General features: G+C 42.8%; 1 protein-coding gene across 1 annotated transcript in view; it reads right to left on the bottom strand.

Moving 5' to 3' along the window:
• Positions 1-19,504, bottom strand: part of MED13 (mediator complex subunit 13) — a 53,176-nt gene that overhangs the window by 23,820 nt on the left and 9,852 nt on the right. The window contains exons 3-8 of the mRNA XM_051809814.1: positions 17,111-17,279; positions 5,157-5,302; positions 3,943-4,140; positions 2,871-3,065; positions 1,871-2,033; positions 1,457-1,567 (exon numbers count right to left, since the gene is read on the bottom strand). Of these exons, the coding sequence (XP_051665774.1) occupies positions 1,457-1,567; positions 1,871-2,033; positions 2,871-3,065; positions 3,943-4,140; positions 5,157-5,302; positions 17,111-17,279 (982 nt within the window). The remainder of the gene's footprint in view (positions 1-1,456; positions 1,568-1,870; positions 2,034-2,870; positions 3,066-3,942; positions 4,141-5,156; positions 5,303-17,110; positions 17,280-19,504) is intronic.

Raw genomic sequence — 19,504 nt, 5'->3', positions numbered from 1 at the left:
ATCAAGAACCACGAAGCTCAGTCCTGCAAAAGCTATTTTGAAGCTTTTGTAGCCGTTTGTCGAGTGTGGGAAAAAGAAAAACTCAGTGTCTCAACTGCATTAATACAGTTGAGTTTCTACACTGTACAACATTCCATCTGCAAGTTCAAGGTGCCAACCTTCTGGACCATCTGACAGAACGAGGCACATGAAATAAAGGAAGCCAGAATGAAATGTTTGTGACTGGGCTCTTGAACTGCACATCCAGGATATTCTTTGCCACTCTTCCATTAGCAAAGTTAAGCAGCACTTGTATTGAAAAAACAGGATTAGGCAGGGATAAAAAGGTAAGAGGTATCAAAATCTATTTTTACTTTAAACTCTCGTACACATCCACATGTTTTTCACCACTTAGGATTCAAAACACAGGGAACAATAAGGGGGTTTAAGTCTCTGCAGTTTCTTTTAGGCAATTGCATATTTCTTACACACTTCAACTAGTTAATTGATTTTTTTTCTCTTAACTAGTGCTATTGTAGCTAAATTCTCCTTTATCAGAGTATTTAATCCTCCCCCACATCCCAGCTCTTCTCAGGACACAAGTATTTCCACAGAACTTAAACCAACCATTCAACAGAAGAGGAAAAAAATGCATTTCTTGCAAAATGCCACATCCTCCAGACATGATTTTTTTTTTCTTTTAGGATACCAATATCCATTGCAAGGCAATCAGTGTAACATTTAAATCAGAGAAAGCATTTAAACCTTTTGCAGCACTTCAGTCACCTAAAGATCAGTATGTGCCCTAAGTACAGAAATGGAGAATTCACCCAAATGAATGTTCCCATTTATTTAAGCATCCCCATTAACAGTCTGTGGCATTGCATTAGCAGGCTCCAAAAGAAAGCCATAACAAAATCTGAAAGTTAAATTCAGGGTTTCCCCCTGGGGTTTGATCCCCTTTTTTGCCCCCTTTAGTGACATCTGCTCCCAGACAAGCAGTTCCCCATCCAGCCCCCCAAAGAACAGCCAGGCAGGTCTGGGGTTCTGAGTCATATTCAACCAGACCCAACCAGCCTGCTCTTGATTACCAGCTTTCTCCCATCAAGGCTAATTAACGCCACAGCCCTCTAGAAAAGGTGCTTAAATCCTAAATAAATAGGCATTCCCTTTCCATTGCAGCCTGAGAAAGCTGCCCATGAGGTAGTTACTGCCCATGTCCATAAGGAACTCCAGCCCAGGACTCAGGAATTGTCCCTGCACTGGCAGCTTCACTCCAATCAAAGCCCTGCATTAACTCACTGGGCAGATCTTCAAGACCTACAATGACATTTAGGAGAGGAGATACAAATTTTGTTACAGCTTTCCTACAAGCAGCTACTGCTTAATTACTCCTGGAGGAGTGATCAGGAGCCCTCTCCTGAGCACTTCAATCTCCTGGAACATCTCTGGGCTGCAGCTCTGCCAAGTCCTGTACCTTGAACAATTGCAATTTGTCCTCTGCGTGGCTTCAACAAAATCCCAGGATGCCACCTTGTCAGCTGTCTCCTCCTCACACAAGCCATTTGATGTAGCAGAATACTTCCTCCTAGGATTCAATACCAGGAGAGTTATTTGGGATCAACATATGTTCTTTTCTTATCTTCTGGCAAAGCTCAAGAGCACTTTTGTGACACAGGACTCAGCAAAGAAATGATAAATGGCCTTTTACTGACATCTTGAACTGAGAACTAAATAAATCATTCCTAAACAGTCAGGGAAAAATTAACTCCTTTAAAATGGTTTATTATAAGAGTAAAGCACCTTCTGGAGCATCTTTAACAGAGCTACTTTCTGCAAGGAACACACAGGACACTCGGGGTATTTTTAGTTTCAGGGGGTGAGTACATACTTGTTCTGTGCTCTGTTCATGTTGCACTCCTGCCAAACTCTGTCCACCACTTGGTTGGCCAACTTCCTGGGGATTTTCCCACCATGGTGGCTGGTACTGTCAGAGATAAATCCGTCTGAAACCGAGGAGAACTTCACCCATTTCTGGGCAGATTGAGGATCAACTGAAAACAGCAGCAGAGGAACAGCTTTAGGCAATGGGGCAAAGCACTCACAGCCACTGTTGCTCCAGTTCAATCAACACAGGGAGAAAAGTATCTTCTTGTCTCAATGTTAGGAAATAAAACCACATAGAAAATTTAGGAGTAGTAGCAGATTATTATAACTAAGAAAAAAGGCACCATGTATGTTTATAAGTGTGCTGGCTGTTCTTTATTTTTGAATGAACTATTGACCTGAAAAAGGAAATAACTTGAGCAAAGCCAACACTATTATTTAAAAAAGGGTCAAACTTAGGTAACAGAAGAGCTCGGGGGAAAAAAGAAATAAAACCTCTTCTGCACAATAAAATATATTTATATAAGTCACCTGAAACTATCCCTGAGTTAAAGCAGTTTCCCATAAGCACCACTCACACCCAGGACAGAGGGCACACAGCCTTCCTGGAAACTCAGCTACAAGGAATCTTCCTTGGGCTGTGAAAAAAGCTGAAAATATCACCTTGCTCCCCAAAGATTGAGTGCACAAGGTTTCTAAAGCTATGGCAGAACACAGACATGAACATAAACAAACACAGAGGGGAAAAATCCCAAAACTTCCCCCCAGCAATCTGAAGGACTGGGTAACCACACCAGGCACAGCAGCAGTCCTGGTGTCAGCACCTTACAGGAGTTTGAGTTCATTTTGCCCACAGCTGGACAATACAAACTGGGTTTACTACAACAAACTTTGGACTAAAGAAATGAGGGTTTTTAGAAGAAGTTGCAGTGAGAACAGCTGGATCCTGCCCAGACAGTGCTGGGCTGGAAGGAGGAGCCCTCGGGCAGGAGGTCACTCTGTACCTGTCTGAACCTCCTCCGGGGACGTCGGCGGGGTCAGAGTCACCGAGGACATGGCAGGGTCTCTGGTGGCAGCAGGCACTTGGTGGACACCCAAGCAAGTGGTTGAGCAGTGGGGTGCCCCCACAGTGCTGGGGGCAGGGATGTCTGTCTGAGGGACCAGCACGAAGCACGCCGGGTACACCATCCTCACCCCAGCTGCAAACGGCACATGGGACGGTTATTCACCAAAAGCTCACACTTCAAATCATCAAATGCATCATTTTAGCAGCCACTCCTAAGTTTAGGTACCCTTCTCTACCTACTGAAGCATTTCTGCTTGGACAAAACTTCTGTTAGCACCCTCATCATTACTTTATGATTTGTTTTATGCAGAAGATTTGGGTGAATGAATAAAAAGGGCTTTGTGCACACGGGCAGAGACAGCCCTGGCAGGGACATGCTGCTACCATTTTGTTTTATAAAGGCTGAAAACACAATTTTTAGTATCATTTAACACTGACAACATTCCCATCAGCACAAGGGTCTCCAGCCACCACTGCAGCACCTTCAGAGAAAGGATTGCATCAGTTGGCAAATCAAAGGTCAACAGCCCTTGGCAGAGAACAAAACTGCTGCGTGCAGGGCTGGGATTTTAGGAACAGCAGCACATAAAGGCAGTGCCTGAGTACATCAAGTTCTCCAGGACTGTGGGTTTGAAGCCATTCCTGAGAGGCACATCTGTTCTGTTTGAATTTGCACCGGCTTTGGAACAGGACAACTTGCCTTTGATGCAGCTCAGATGTCAACAGGGAGAGTCCAGGCGTTTTTTATTCTCTTAATTATTCATTTAAAAAAACATCTTGTCTCTCAGGGCACATAAGAAAAAGACCTGCTGCTAACGGGTCTGCAAAATCCACTTCAAATAATAATAACTCATCTTAGAGAGTCCTGGGCATCAAACAGAAAAACAAACCCCAACAGCCACTGCAAAGGGTTGCAAAAAGAATAAAATGGGGCCACTTTTGCACTCAGAACTTTGCAGACCTAATCAGCCAGTTTATTTCAGTAACTAAAAGGTAATCTGAGTACTCACCAACAAGGACTTCAACAGCAGCTAAAGAATCATCCTCCCAGTCCATTTCTTCCTGCTTTTCCTCAGATCCCTCCTTCAAGTTGGATGTGACAGGATAGAATTGTTTCCATTCCCCAATAAGCTTTTTTGTGGATGAATCAGAAAGCTTGAAGGACTGCCCTGTGAGTGTGCCATTCAACCCAAAGGGGCTCAGGATTACTAGAAGGTAAATCAAAACACACTGGAGATTATAAATCCAAACACACCAGAGATTTTATCTGCCCCAAATTCACTCTGCCCCTCTGAAACAGCAGCACTGTTATTCCAGCCACACCACATAAACAACTGTCATAATGCAGCCTAATCATGTTTTACTTTTAGCAATAGATACACATGGTTAAATTTATATGCACTGTGAGAATTGAGGTAACACAATAAGAATTACAAATCAGTCTATTCAAACAAGCAACAGGCAGGTTTTCCTCTTGGCTTGTGAGGAGTCTCAGACACTGGTGGGATAAAGAAACACTTCCAAATTCTGGCACAGTTAAGGTGTTTCCTCATCCTTTCATTCAGCTTGTTACAACAACAGAGTGTGCTCAGGGAATCATCTGGGTCATGTTTAGTCTTGTCCATATTAGGGAAACAGAGTTAGGTTGCATTTAAAAAAAAAAAAAAGCAAGTTTGGCCACTGAACATTAATAGCTGAGGGTGGTGTGTGCTCCTGCAGGGGACTGATTTCCACAGCAGCACCAGGGGCTGAGACAGGCAAGGATCAAACATCCCTCTGACCAGACTCGGGCTCAGAACTCCTCTGTCCTGCAGAGCATAACCTGCATCTGCTGGTGGAAGCACAGGGATTTACAGGCAAGGAAGAGCCAGGTGGGAAAAAGGGAAGGGGAGTGAACAGGTGAAGTGTGTTGAGTTAGAAAGGCATTTCCACAAGAGGGGTTGATGGAGGGATGTGAGGGTTACAAAGCATGCTGAAAAAGCACAATATTTAAGTGACCAATAGGACAGCCCTTGGAAATTGAGTTTATTGTGTGGTGAAGACAAATTCTTTGATTATATGCCAAGAGATGAACATGCAAATGACCCACGTGCAGGAAGAGCCAGGACACATCACCCCCAGGTAAAGCTTTGCTCCCACTGCCAGTCTCTGCCACAGATCCCCACTCTGAGCCCCTCCAAGGAGCAATTAATGTGGAACACTGAGCCCTGGCTGCAAAACCCACCTTGGAAGGGGCTGTTGGACTGCTGGGCCAGCGTGAGGTGCTCCTCACTGAGCAGGTACACGGGCTGGTGCTGGCTGATCTCCACACTCGTGCACACATTGCTGTCCCCGTGCAGGAAGAAGGTGAAGGAGCAGGACAAGTGCTCACTGGGAGACAAAAGAAGGTATAAGTATTAAATATAAAACTTCAAATAAGTTGCTGTCTTTTTTTTTACATTTATTTAAAATCTCCACAACTATTTCTGATCATTGATTATTCGTAATGAGGTTGTATCCAGGTCCTCCTGTCACAGATGGACTAAGCAGGATTTAATATCAGACTTATTTAAAAGCCAAAAAGAATGGCAACAGCTTTGAGAAGTGGGTTTGTTTTGTTATTTAAATTGAATCTTATCCTCAGGTTCCTGTAGCCAACCAAGTCACTAAAAATGAAATCCCATACCTGCACATGAAAGGGAAGATACAATCAATAAAATAATTAAAAAAAAAGAAAACAACAAAGCTCCAGACATTGTTAATTAAAGTCATTAAAGCAAGTGTCAATGTTTAATACCAGATGCTCTGCTGACAGTGCCTCTCATGGTCCAGAGTTTTAGAGAAAAAAAGCTTGTACAGCAAAACCCACCCCATAGTAAACATTTCTTCTTCACTCAGCTCTGCATTAAATGCTGTTTTCCCTGTGCTGTACTGGTGAGCACCTACATGAAACCTTCTCCTTCCCAAGGAATTCCCAATTTTTGCAGCCCCGCTCTTGTTGTGTTACCAAAACACAGCTGACTCAAGGACAACTGGCACAACATTTTACCCATCAATTCAGTGGTTTATGTGACATATATTTGACCAATTTTAATTAGAGGGCAGGAAGAAAGGAAGGCAAAACCAAGCAGATGCCACAGAAGCAGGACATCTTCATACCAAGTTCCAGCTGAAAAATCCTTTTCCCCCCTTTTTAAAGAAGCTGTCCAGGTAACATTCCTCAATTATCTTGGCTATAAGTTATCCCAAGTGTGTGCCAGGCTGACACACTCCCCCAGGAGAAGAGCAGATGTTGAAAAGCAGAAGATGCTGCTCATGTTGGATATTAAATTAGGTCCAACATTGTGACCAGAGAAGGACCAAAGTCAAGGAGAACCTGAAAAGCACTTCTTAAACTACTGGACAGAAAATAAATCCTCCTGTGGAAGGAGGGGAGCAGCAAACACTGCTCAGGCTCTGGGAAAAAAAGGGATCAAGTCAAGGGAAGCACTAAATTAAGCCAGTCAAAACAGCAGATACATGGGGGGGTTGTGTGGTCCAAGGGAAAAGACACTCCAGGAGCTGCTGTATCCTAACAAAGAATGCAACCCCACTGTCTCCCCAAAAATACAACCCCATCACCCCATGCTCAGGAGGGTGTGCAGGCCCTCTGGCCTCGTGGAACACTTGAGTTCCTTGGTCTCCAGCAGAATACAAAGCATTCCTGGGACAGACAAACAGCTCCAGGGCAGGAAGGACCAGGCACTGACCAGCCCTATAAAACACAACCCCCACAGCTGCACTCCTGGGTACATTTGTAGGGTCATTCCCAAGACCTTTCCCAGAGGATGATAAAGAGTAAGGGGAAAAAATGCTTCTGGTGTTGGCACAGTCAGAGAAATCCATGAAAAGGGACATGGATCAGGGCCCTGAGTCTCACCCCAAAAGGGACATGGATCAGGGCCCTGAGTCTCACCCCAAAGAGCTGCACAGTCACCACAGTGAGGAGAGTGGGCACAGTGAGAAACCCCCAGAACCAGCAGATGGAAAACTGAGGATCAGAAAACTGAGGATCAGAAAACTGAGGATCAGAACCAGCTCAGGGCTGAGAGAACCCCCAAACTGTTCGTGCAGGGACAGGAAGGACAGCCTGGTTTGATTGCAGCCCCTCAGAGCAGGACATGCAGTGACCTCCCCAGGGAGCTGCTCCCAGGGAGAAGCTGGTTTGGGTTTCAGGAACAAAAAGGGCAGGAGGCAGCTGAGTGAATTATCCCCATTCAGCCACCCAGAACTCCCTGCAGTGCTCAGGATTCCCAGGAAAGGTAGTTTCCAAAAGGAGGTGGGGATGGAGCTGAGCATCTTGTTGATGATTTTAGGTTCACGTGGCCAGGACATACCACTAAACTCCTGTACGGAAATCTGATTAAACTTTAATCCTTATGCAAATGGTGGAAGACTGATTTTCCAATTGAATTTTATTTTAAAAACCATATTGGATGGTTTAGGGGGAAAGAGTTGGTAGTGTCTCGTTCTGAGTGACAGACAACAATTCAGAAGCTCAGGATAAGTGAGACAAAATTTAAAAACAAAAGCACATATTCTTTAAATACACTTTAAATGCAATAAAGCTACATCTCCTGTAAACACCCCATTGTTACCCAGATAAAGGTCAGCATAATCTGATGGAATTCAGATAAACCAAGACAAAGAGAGCCATCAGCATGATAACAGGAGCATTTCAATTCATCCCACTGCAAAACCAGTCCTGAGGAGCAGCAAGGAAAACTCAAGATCACCATGCAAAAGCCAACCCCAAAAATACCCCCACCCCAAATTAAAACCTTTTTCTTCCCCAACTCAGCAGGGGAGAAGTTTCCAACAGAAAGTGCTCAGAAACTGGTGCTTCCCACTGAACATCCTCCCAGAACTCCAGGAAATCTCAGTGCATGGGAAATAATCACAAGAAATGAAGAATCCTATTTAAATAAAAAAGATTATCAATACACAACGAAGGTCTCTGCAGGAGCTGGAGAAAAGGGGGGATAGAAAGGACCAGAGCTCTGGAAGGTACTGGATGTTCCCACAGCCACTGGTTTATGGGCTTAGTAAGAAACTGTCACCATGAATGGTTTTAATTTTTTTTAAATTAATACACTTGCACATTCTCTTAGTGCAAAATGCTGCTTCAACCTCAGCTTAGGAGGGATATTCCAAACCTTATCATAACCTATTTAAAAAATAATGATAATTTTATATATATATATATATATATATATATATCAATATCTCCACCATTTCTCCAAGTCTTTCTCTAATCTTCTCAATAATTCACCTCACAGCCAAAAAATTCTAATCAAGCAAAAAAAAAAAAAAAAATCTACCTCCTTGTCACTTTGGGGTAAATAGGCAAATTATCTGTGCAATTCAGCCCAGGACACAGTAACAGAACAGGCTGGTGGTTTCCTGTTCACTCCATTTCTATTTGCAGGCTATTTTAGGTGCCTCAGATCACTGAGAATTTGTGCAGAGCAGCTGAGGACTGAAATGTAAAAGAAAAATACCTCCACCTCAACACTTTGAAATGTAAGTGTGCATGAACAGAGAGTCAGTGACATCCTTAAGGTGCAGAAACGGCAATAAATTAAAATAATTGCTTGTTTTAAAGTTAGCATTGACAACCTTCCCCTTTTTTGTACTTTTACAATTACCACCATGTATTGTTGCACGTATTTCAACAGAAAATACTGAAAACAAAATCCTAATTCTCAAAAAAAAAAAAAAAATCTCTTTTTCTTGTCTGACCCTGAATAGGAAGTTGCTCCATTAATATTTCATTGAAGTCCTAATCACAGAACTGAAACATCAATAATCCCATTTCCACCTGATCTCGGAATACAGATGTTATCAAGTATCATCAGAACAAACTGAATTTTCATCTGAACACACCAGAATGAGTTCCAATACTGAAAACAACTTTAAAAGCAAATAAAAAATAAAATAGCAAAGAGACACTCCTTGGGAATAATGTTATTTGAAGCAACATTCAGTCCTCATCTACACTCCATTAAAATACATTTGTATAAATCCATTTGATTCCCTCTGCTCCCTCTTCCCTCTAATCAGACAAAACAAAGATGTTTTAGGTTCAGAGACAAAGGATTATTATTTTATGGAGGGGAAAAAAAAAAACAGAAGCTGCTGTGGAAAATTTCAATACAATTTCTATTTCTACCTTTGCAAGAAAACCTGAAAGGTGGGAGGGGAAACCACACTCCAATTCCTGTGCACAGGAGGTTTGCACATCTCCATTAGCAAACCTGAAATGTTCTTGATAAAAAGGTCATTAGGCCTGGGTTTAGTCTCCACATTAGTCCCAATGTCGGGCTTTAGATCTTCCAAGTGCTTCCCAAACATTGGATGCACCAGGAGCTCCCTAATCCCCACTCAGGGCCCACTCCAAACCCCCCTGGCTCAAAAGTCACAGACTGACCCCACTTTTAGTTCCAAAGAAAAGACCCTGCAGCACATTTAATAGTAAATTTAAAATAAATAAAATAAATAAAGCATCCAGATGTTTCGACTGGGAGAGAAGATGTTTGTTTGTTTTATGTAATTCCTATCTCCTGTTTTCCTGGATTGTCTTTGTAAACTGCTTCTGAGCCAAAGCACTGCTGGCCTTACCAAAATATTGACCAAATCCTTGTAAAGGACACAATTGTGCCATTCCCTGAGGGAGGAAAAGGGACAGTGCAAGGAAGAACTTCTGTCCCAGTTCTGATCCCACCATCTCCCTTGGAATGGGGCAGAACAGACTTTGTTTGGGAGCACAAACACATCAGCTACACTTGGAAGGCTCTAATTAATTAATTCTTATGCATCATTATTTCAGTCTGTTATAAAATGATTGCCTGAAATTGGTAGGTGTTGGCCAGCACCCAGAATCCTTGGGGCATCTGCACCAAAAAAATCAATATATGAGGACTGGCTGACAATAATTTCAGCACAGACCTGAGGGCTCCCAAGTGCTGCATCCCAGTGCCCAAGGAGAACATCTCCAAAGGGTTGTCCTTCACCACACTGGTCCTTAAATGAATTCCAGGGATCAAAGAAGCTCCTTTCTAAAACACTAAATTCTTCTACAGCAAAACCTCCTATAGTAAATTCTTGGTCTTACAAGTAAATATGTTCTCTTTGAAATAAAAATGTAAATATGGAAAAGGTTTAAGGTGACTCAAACCCCACAGAGCCCTAAGACCCTTCCTGTTCAGTTATTTGATTGTTTATTAACTTTTCCCTTTAATTGGTGGAGATCCAGCACTGGAAGGAATCAGCACAGGTGAGGGGCTTGCTCAGAACACTTTTTGGGACAATCCAGCCCTTCCAGGTGCAGCTGGAACACCCCAGAGCACCAAAGAGGAGCAGCTTCTCCACCACCCCATTTGCACCTTTGCTGCTCCAAAACCCCATCCTGGATTAAACAGGGCATCTCCAATTCCCACCCACCACAATCCTGAATTACCCAACCCCACAAACTTAATTCTGACTACAAAGGAGCAGGAAATTAAAAATTCATTTGCTGTAATCAGCAAAATATAAGTAAAACACCAAAATTAGAATGTTATATTAACACACCTCCAACAATAATTGCCAGGGAAAATATTCGAGTTTTCTTGATTTAAGAAATGAAAGAGGAAAAAAAAAAAACACACAAGGCAAGCACATAAATTGTTTAACTATGAAATACTTCAGAAGGGGTTTTTTTTGTTTTGTTTTAGTTATTTTGAGTGGGTTATTCTGCCTTTTAAGCACTGAGGAAAATAGAGGATAAAAGACATCAGGTCCTCATTCTCTACATATGATAAATGTATATATCTCATATATATGACTGTGACAAAGAGAGGGAGCAGCAAACACCCTTCCAACATTCCCAGGAACTCCCCATGGCCAGGGAGGGAAATACAGCACAAAGCTGGTTGGGATGGGAACACAAAGAAACAGCAAAGGAGAAAAAACTTCCAGTTCAAAGCACATCACTAATGATTCCTGTCAAAAGGCTCTCCAGCCCAGCTGGGGATGTTTGGATTCTGTTTGGACCAGAGAGTTAAAAATATGTATTTATTCCATAAGCACACTGTGTGCACTAAAACAAATATAAATGTAGCAAGTGACCTGTATTGCAGAATAAGCCACAGTCAACCAGGAGTTCCATATTTTTAAATTAAACTTCATTATTAACGAGCTTCACCCCAATAAAAACAAAGCTGAAACAAAAAATTTTATTTGTGTACACACTAAAACTCTAAGACACTAAGAAGCAGAAAACTGATTTGTTCAGAATGCAGCAAGTTTATATATATACACATACAAAAATATATATATATGTGTGTGTGTGTGTATAACACAAAAGGTCTGTATTTCTCCAGACACAATTATAAACAGTCCTACAAAAAGTTTGCTCCTGTTCCTGTATTTCAGAACTTAAATGAGACTAATAAACCTGTCACCTTATACTGTAGCATCCTTTAATTTGAGGCTGCAAATCTCAATGATCTGAAGTTGAGCTTTCCCAGAGAAATATCCCTGTGCTATAAAGGATTAGGATCCAGAGCAGATTTGGGGAATGGGGAATCCTTAGACATTGCTGTGTTTCAAAGCCAGTGTAACAGCTTTCCATGTATTGCTCTTTCCCATCCTGAAACATTTACAAACATCTTGTTAAGCCAGATTTTTTTTTTTCAAAGTTTAAAATGGAAATGCATTACCAAATTGCCATTTAACAAAATCTCAAGTATCTGGATGGGTTTTGTGTTATTTCATTGTTCAGTGAACAAAAAGAGCAGATTTATTGTTGAAAGCTAAAAACCAAGAGCCGTATCATTTTTTCCTGATGAACCAACTACCAGTGTAATTTAAGCTAAATAAGAGAAAACTGCTTTGTGATGTAAAGTGCTAAATTTGTCTGCTTGTAGTCTCTGTAGCAACCCAATATTCCAAAGAGACAATCATGTGATCAATGCTCTCAGCTCCTGCTGTTTATCCTGCACTGTCCTACTTACAGCAGCTCTCAATTCCAGCTGTCTCCAGTCAAAGGAAAAACATCACCTGCTCTCCTGCCGGGACACGATGCCAGAACAGCCTCATTAGAGCTGGTGTAAAAAAATGTTGACATTGTTTGATTTAAAGATTAACATAGGGAGGAAATTTATACTGCAAAGAGCTGAGCAGCCTCCATAGGAAATATTCCAAGGAAGAGCCACTTGGTTCCAGATATTACTGTTGCAAACTAAACACACAGAAATGAAGCCCAAACCTGGGGGTTAACTCCAGGATGAAGGAATTTTGGAGCTTTAGCACCCAGAAGTCTTGTTTGGAATTAATAATAACTCCCAGCATCATTCTGGGGGATCAAGGAGTACAATACTCTGTTCCTGTGGGAAGATGAGCCATGGGAAATGGGAAAAAGGCAGCCAAAAGGGGGATGAGGGAGAAATGTGGGTCAGAAAGACCAAAAGCACAGCACTGCTTTTGTTTAAGGGCAGAGAAGACCAAGCACCAACAGCTGATCCCACCAGTGCTGTTCCTTTATCCAGACAGACATTTTGGGCAGCAGGACCATCTCCAGGGCACAGCCTAAAAAATAACACCCCCCACAGTCCCCCCAGCCATGGCCATTCCACCCAGGAACCAGGGATCACACCCACTGGGGCCAGTTCTTCCTCATGGTAAGATGAGGTAGAGAATAAAAAAAAATCCCTGTATCCAGAACTGTGATAAGCACACCTTGAAATCCAGATAATTACGTGTACAAAGGTTTCTAATAAAACCAAACTGATACCTGGCATATTTCTCAGCAGTCATTTTCCATGGAGTTGTTGTTTATATCAGGTAGTTAAAATAGGATTTCCATGGAGAAAAAAGAATAGAATGGTGGGCTGGCATTATAAAATCCTGTACCCAGACTAAGGGTACAAACCTGGGAAACCTGTGCAGCAAGTTACATTTTGTAGGCTGTGATAAGCTTATCATCTGTGCTTTTCCAAGTGGGTTTGGGGAGGGATTTTGGGGGGTTTTTACTTGTTTTGGGGGTGTGATGTTTTTCTCTGGTGTTTTTTCTGCATTTTGTTTTTTTAAGTGAACTTGTCAGACACAAGTTCTGCTTTGCCACCCACTGCAAGTGGTTGTATTATTTCCCAATAACAAGGAAGAAAAGAAAAAGCAACCACACAAGTAATATAGCACCTTTTAGAATGAGAGGTTTTCAGTTGTCTATCAGATCCACCCACAAAATCAGGATTACTCAATTATTTGCTTACTGGTATTTCAATTGTGTTAAAGTTTAGCAAGTTGTAATTCTGACCAAAACTCCAAGAGGTGCCCTCCATGTAAACACGGGGCACTTCTGCTTCATTAGGAGTGTCAGATTTCATCTCCAGGATGAAATTCCAACTAAAGTAGTATTTAATTTGACAAGTTTCCTAATCATATTGATCCCAGGTATACACTGCTAATGAGTAAGAGGAACAGTCTCCTGCAGAGACAGTTATTGGAGCAGCCAACCAGACCAGCTGGATGCAGCAGGTCACAATCTCATACATTTAGAGGGTGGATTTTGGAATAAAGCATAGACAACCATATTCCTGAAAGTGGTAGAAACAACACAACTGGCTGGAAAGGAGAAAGGGGAATGACATTCCTGCTTGTCAAACTTTAATTTAATGTGCAGTTGTTTAAACCACATTGAGTTTCTGTGTCTCCCTTGCTTTAAGTGACCGAGACAGGTTGTGACAAATACAGGGGCAATTATTCTCTCTCTGTTTGGTTACAGCTAAGACCATTAGCAAAACCTTCTCTTCAGTGTTTTATTTTACTGCTGTTCTGCTGAAATCACCCATTTAAAAAGGAGCAGCAGCCCCACCACACACCCAGAGGGAGTTGGCTGCTCCATCCCTGCCCGATCTATAAACAGGAGGGGAACCAACATACTTGAAAACCTCAGACAGTTTCCTCAGGCTCGGGAATCGTGACTTGTTCTACCAGATCAAATTTCACCAAATCCATGAGTGTCTCGCTTTGCTCAGAGCTGGTTTTAGACTGGGGAGCAGCAGGGGAGGCAGAGGGAGGGAGGGAGGGAAGAGCAGGTCACGGTTGTTCCCTCGCAGCCGCGTCAACACGTGACGGCGCAAGGCAAACAGCTGAGGGCTTCCTGCTCCCCCAGCAGCATTTTTGAGAGATATTAAACTGACCTCATGTTATTTAATAAGTTTATTTGTTCTAGAAGTCACATCATTAAGCAGCAAACACTTAAAAGTAATTCTTACTTCCCTGGTCATCCATTCGCACGCCACAGCGGCATCAGATTATGAACATTAGGGGGTCTTGTGAAAATTAAGATGTCTGATGAAATGGACTTTTTTTTTTAATATGACCTGATATAAGGAGAAAAAAAATAGAGCAATGGCCAGGAAAGCAGAGCTGCTGGAGGGTCTGTTCTCACAGGCAAACACCTCTCAGGAATCCCAGCCCCACGGCTGCTGTGCCCCCACACACACGACTGCTATTGTTGGGAGAGCAGGGAACAGAAAACCTCCCGTTCTGGAAATACATGCTTTCAAACAGAACTAGGAAAAATCCAGATGGGATCAGCTTCAAATGAAAGAAACAGCTCTATTTGCACATCCTTCAGAGAGACAGGCAGGGACAGAGCAGGGTTGAGGTCCCACAGCCCCGGGAAGTCACCTCCACCACCGAGAGCTCCGAGCGCTCCCTTGGCACTCCAAGTCTTTGAGACTGAAGATTGCCAGCAAGAACAACCAACCTGACTGAAATCTGGAGCTGTAAAACACAGGGAACAAGTCTCTCCAGTGGCTGGCCAAGCCCCAAAGTGCAGGGTTGGATAAACTCAGATCCAAAGCGCGTTGGTAGCAAACTTCACATCCCCAGGACACTGAAGGCCTTCAAATTACACAGGCACGGGAATCCCTTCACAGGGTTTCTGAATGTTAATGCAAAGAACAGCCCCAAAGACAGCAAAGCATAGAATATGGGATCAAAGAGAACTAGAGCTTCAAAACTGATATGTGCATCCCCACTCCTGCACACAGGAGTGGCTTTGGGGAGGGGTTGCTGGGGTTTAGTTTGGTTTTTAATGAAGTCAGCCACATCTACAAAAAAAAAAAGATACATTTCCTATAGGTCTGGTTGATTAAATGGATCCTAAGGAATGAAAACTATGTAAAAGTTGTATTCAGGTTTAGTTTTTGTTAGTCCTAGGCCAGCTGGCTGGTAAGGAACACCCCGGGTGCAACAGTCAGAGCATTTTCCAGGCCGGCTCAAGTCCCTTCATGTTGAGTTTGCTGCAGTGTCACCGTTGACTTTTGATAAGAGAGAAATGTTCCTTTGGACTAGAACAGTGTTCCAATTTATACAAGAAACCAAAATCCACTCCAACCATCCCTCTTGACATTTCCTCCTCCCTCAGGGAGTGCCAGACTTTGCAGCTACAGAGGTGGCACCACAAAGCACCTACTGCAAGATTTGGGTTTCTCCCCCAGGAGATCCCTCTGAAGAGCCCAGCTTTGCAGTTTATCCAAATTCTAGATATTCCTAGAAGGGATAAGCCAAATATGCCACGAGTGTTCCCATCTGTTAACCATTCCCCTCACTTCATTTCCTAAGGCCAGTGCTCAGAACATCACGTGGCCTGGAGCTACCTGGTAGGAAATACTGAAATTTCCCCCCAATGAAATCTCTTACACAGTCCTGTCCAATCTTTTTGCATGTTTTTCCAGTAGTTCTGGGCTACACATGATGAAGGTGTGTGGGTAGGCAAACAATTCCTTATTTTCATCAAGCAGGTTGACCTTCTGACCTTCTTTCAAAAAGAATCAGTCTCCAAATTAAACAAACGCTGCTATTTTATTTTTAAAAGCTTTCAGCAGCTTTTGCAGCTTTAGAGAGTTACTGTAAGAGATGCCACAACATAACTAATGCTAGTTTCAAATGGCAGTTTGGTAAGCCAGCTCCTCAAAGGAGAGAAGCCCAGACTGTGCCAAGACAGTACTGGCTGAAATAGTTAAAAGTAAACTGTTTATTATTGATTTATAGCAACAACACAGAGAAAAAATGGATGGGCAAGGACACCCCAGAGAGGAAACATTTGCCCTGACCAGGGTGGAGAAAGAGATGCTCAGAACTAGAGGACCAGTTTATACATAAATTAAAAGCAGCAGTTCACAACTACTAATAGAAACACACACAAACATGTGCTTCTGCTTCTTTTGCTCCAAAGCAGCTCCTAAATTTCTTTCAAGTTTAAATTCATTGCAGAAGATGCCAACAATGGCCAACTCCACACCCAAACAGCAAAGCCACTGATCTCCAAATTTCCTGCATGCAAGATTTAACACATACACAGACACACACACACACACACACACAAAAGCCACACAAAAAAACCCATCATCTAAGCTTTAAATTACTTTGGATTTTAAAAGCTGATTTGGGAACAGCGATTAAACTTGTTCCAGCTAACCTAGTTTTTATTCATTTCATTATTTATTGCTAGGCAACATAGACCGTGTCAAACCACGTTAGAGCCAGGAGGAGAAGTCCTTCCAGTTTAGATCAGGAATTCTCTCCTTGCCCTGCTCCCCTCAGTGTGGAGGCCACATGGATCCTTTTAACACCAGTGCTCCCAGACACCACCTTCCTTCTGACCAGGAGCTGACATTCCAAACTCTCCCCTCAACATCTCCCATGAGATGCAGATTATCCAGAGCTCATGTGGAACCTGTAAAGAGCTCTCTACCATGAGCTTAGTGTTTACAATCAGAATTAGTCCCAGATATTGGTAAGAATCTCTTCATAGAGGTATCTTTTTCTTCCTTTCTAGAAGGCTCTACCTTCTTTTCCAACTTATCCAATCTACCTTCTTTTCCAATCTTATCCATGGTCTGTACATGAACACCAGTACAGAAGAGATTGCCTACTACACTCAGCATTACTTCCTCTGTCATAAGAAAGCCCTGAAGAACTCCAAAAAGGCAGAAAAAATGAGGAAGGGCAGAGATCCAGGCTCACAAACAAATCATAGAATTCTCTTGATTAAACCTTTCTTCCAGCACGAATCTCGAGCCACCCCTAACAAAGCAAAACAAAACATCCTGATAAAAGCAAAATAAAGCCAATAAAACCCTCATAAAGCAAAATAAGCCATCCTACCTCTTGTTTATGGGTTTCTCATCCTTCTCATAAGGCTTCACGAACCACTTGCCGATGCGCACGAAGTTCCTGTTCATCAGACACCTCTCCAGCAGGTTGTGCACGGCCTTGAACAGCAGAGTGCGGCACTCGTAGGACAGCCCATTCTCCCAAACACCATCTTCCTCTTCTGCCAGGCCAAGAAAAAACAGAAGTCAGCATTAAATTCCACTTACTACTTCATCCAGGTATCACAATATCCTTCCAGGGCGTTCGCGGCGTAACACGCAACCAAAAAACACCTGTAAAGGTTCAGATAATTCTATTTACTTTATAAGACTAAAAGCCACCAGTTATAAAAATATCTTGTCCCCCACAAGAAAAAAAAAGAGCCAAGAGTTATTTGTGCACAAAAGGAAACAACCTGCACCTTACACATTTCAGCCTCTAAGAAGCCTGTGCTGCTCTGGTTGCAAGGTGGTTCAGTTTGGGGAGTTTGGGTTACTTATCCTGCACAGTTAGTTGATAATTATGCTTCAAAATGAATATCCCAAAGCCAAACTTTTAATATTATGCAGGTGTCTTTGAGTAGCATTGACTGAGGAAAGCCAGGCACGAGTGTCCTTGATAACTGACCCTCAATGCTCAACTTGCTGGAGATAATGAAAAAAGAATACTCAGATTCAGAAAATTGGTAAGAGCAACCTGATTCTCCCCCAGAAGACTCAAAATTGCAATTTTTCTTCTTAATTTAACCTAAAAAATGAAGATATTTAAGCAGGTGAGTTCTGCTTTCTGATGTATACATAGAAGAGAAGATAAAAACCAGTGAGCAGCAGGAGAAAGCCCAGCTCCTCCTGATGGGATTCTGGAGTGAAACACTGACATCTTGTGTGTCCCACAGTCATGGAATCCAAGCTACACAAGCCAAGTCCATTTGCCAGATTGAAAAGCAAGATTCATTACAAGGAACTGCAACCTCTTCCTCCCCTCTGCCTCCTCAGCAGGGTTTGAGGGCCCTCAAAGCACATGCACAGCCCAGAGAGCTGCCCTGGCACCACAATTCCATCCCCCAGGTAAAATGAGGAGCATCTGGAAGTTCCTGTGGTGTCTCCCCGTGTCCATGTGACACCATTTGTTCCCAGCAACTGTAACAAGGAGGATAACATAATAAAACTTGAGATCCTGCCCTTAAATCAGGGCAATCAGGTCTTATCTTTATGGCCATAACTCCTCGTGTCTCGTGCTTTACACCTATCCCTCAGGATCTGCTACTGCTCTCCTTGGAGTGGCTCTTCCAATGCCATCCCAAAGCTTTTACACCCCAGGCAGCAGCAGAGACAAAGGAGTTTGTCTGACAGAGATAAGATGTATTTGTACTTCAGTCTCTGGGTAGTTATGGAATAATTGAGGTTCAAGGGGACCTGTGGAGGTCACTGCTCCAACCTCCAGGCAGAGCTCAACGCGAGACCAGCTCATCCTCACATTCCCTGTCCCTCTTGCCTTCCCTGCCACCTCCAGGAACTTGAGTTCACCTTTGCTTCAGCACAACAAGGATTTGGATTCCAACAGCTTTCCACTGGTTTGCCCCATGGTCAGAGAACCTCAGCAACACACAGCCAAGCCCTTGCATTTTAAATCCCCCTTGGAAATAAGCCCCTTCAGCTTTCTCTGGAAACCACTTACAAGCTTAAAAGGTTGCAATATTATTAACTAAAGTCTCAATATCCTTAAATTAGAGAGCATCTAGAAAACCAGACACCTAAGAGTTTTATTTAGGAAATAACCTTACACATTAGTGCAATAAACAATATTTATGACAGGGATGAGAGAGAAGGGAATTTCAAGATACTTTTGGCCATGTTTGTGTATTCCTGATTCCACACAAGTCCATTCCCACTCAAGACCAGTATTTTACCCAGTGAGTAAAAGAAAATTACCCCAAGTAGCCTTTTCTGAGGGACAGAAAAAGAGTAACCAGACCTGCCCCATCATTTATAAAAGAGGAGCTGTGCATCATTACAGATGAATCACTACATGAAATGATTTTCTGGTAAAGACAAGGAAAAACAAGGAAGAGCATTTCCCACAGCCCCACCACTCCCTTCCAGGCCAGAGCTCAGCAAAAACTTGGGTTTAGGAACTGTAAAGCTCCAAGATAATCCAAGTAAGTCAGTAAAGAAACACAGTAGGAGACACTTGTACCAAAGAGCAACAGCAGCCCAAAGTCCAAGGGTATAAAGTGCCCGTGCCAAGCACAGAGGTTGTGCCCCAGCTGTGGCAGATGCCCGGGCACAGCCCTGTCCTGTGGGCAGCACTGCTGGGCCAGCCTGGTGCCAAACAAGGAGCAAACATTAACTACAGAGCTCAGGGATATTGGACTTTACCTGCACAATCAACCCCAGGCCATTTCAA

Source organism: Manacus candei, unplaced genomic scaffold (assembly GCF_025592945.1).
Source record: "Manacus candei isolate 608988 ecotype Guabito, Panama unplaced genomic scaffold, ASM2559294v1 h1tg000076l, whole genome shotgun sequence".
In the NCBI taxonomy this organism is placed as follows: Eukaryota; Metazoa; Chordata; class Aves; order Passeriformes; family Pipridae; genus Manacus; species Manacus candei.
The sequence above is the reverse complement of the archived record's forward strand: the minus strand, read 5'-3'. Positions and strand labels throughout refer to the sequence as shown.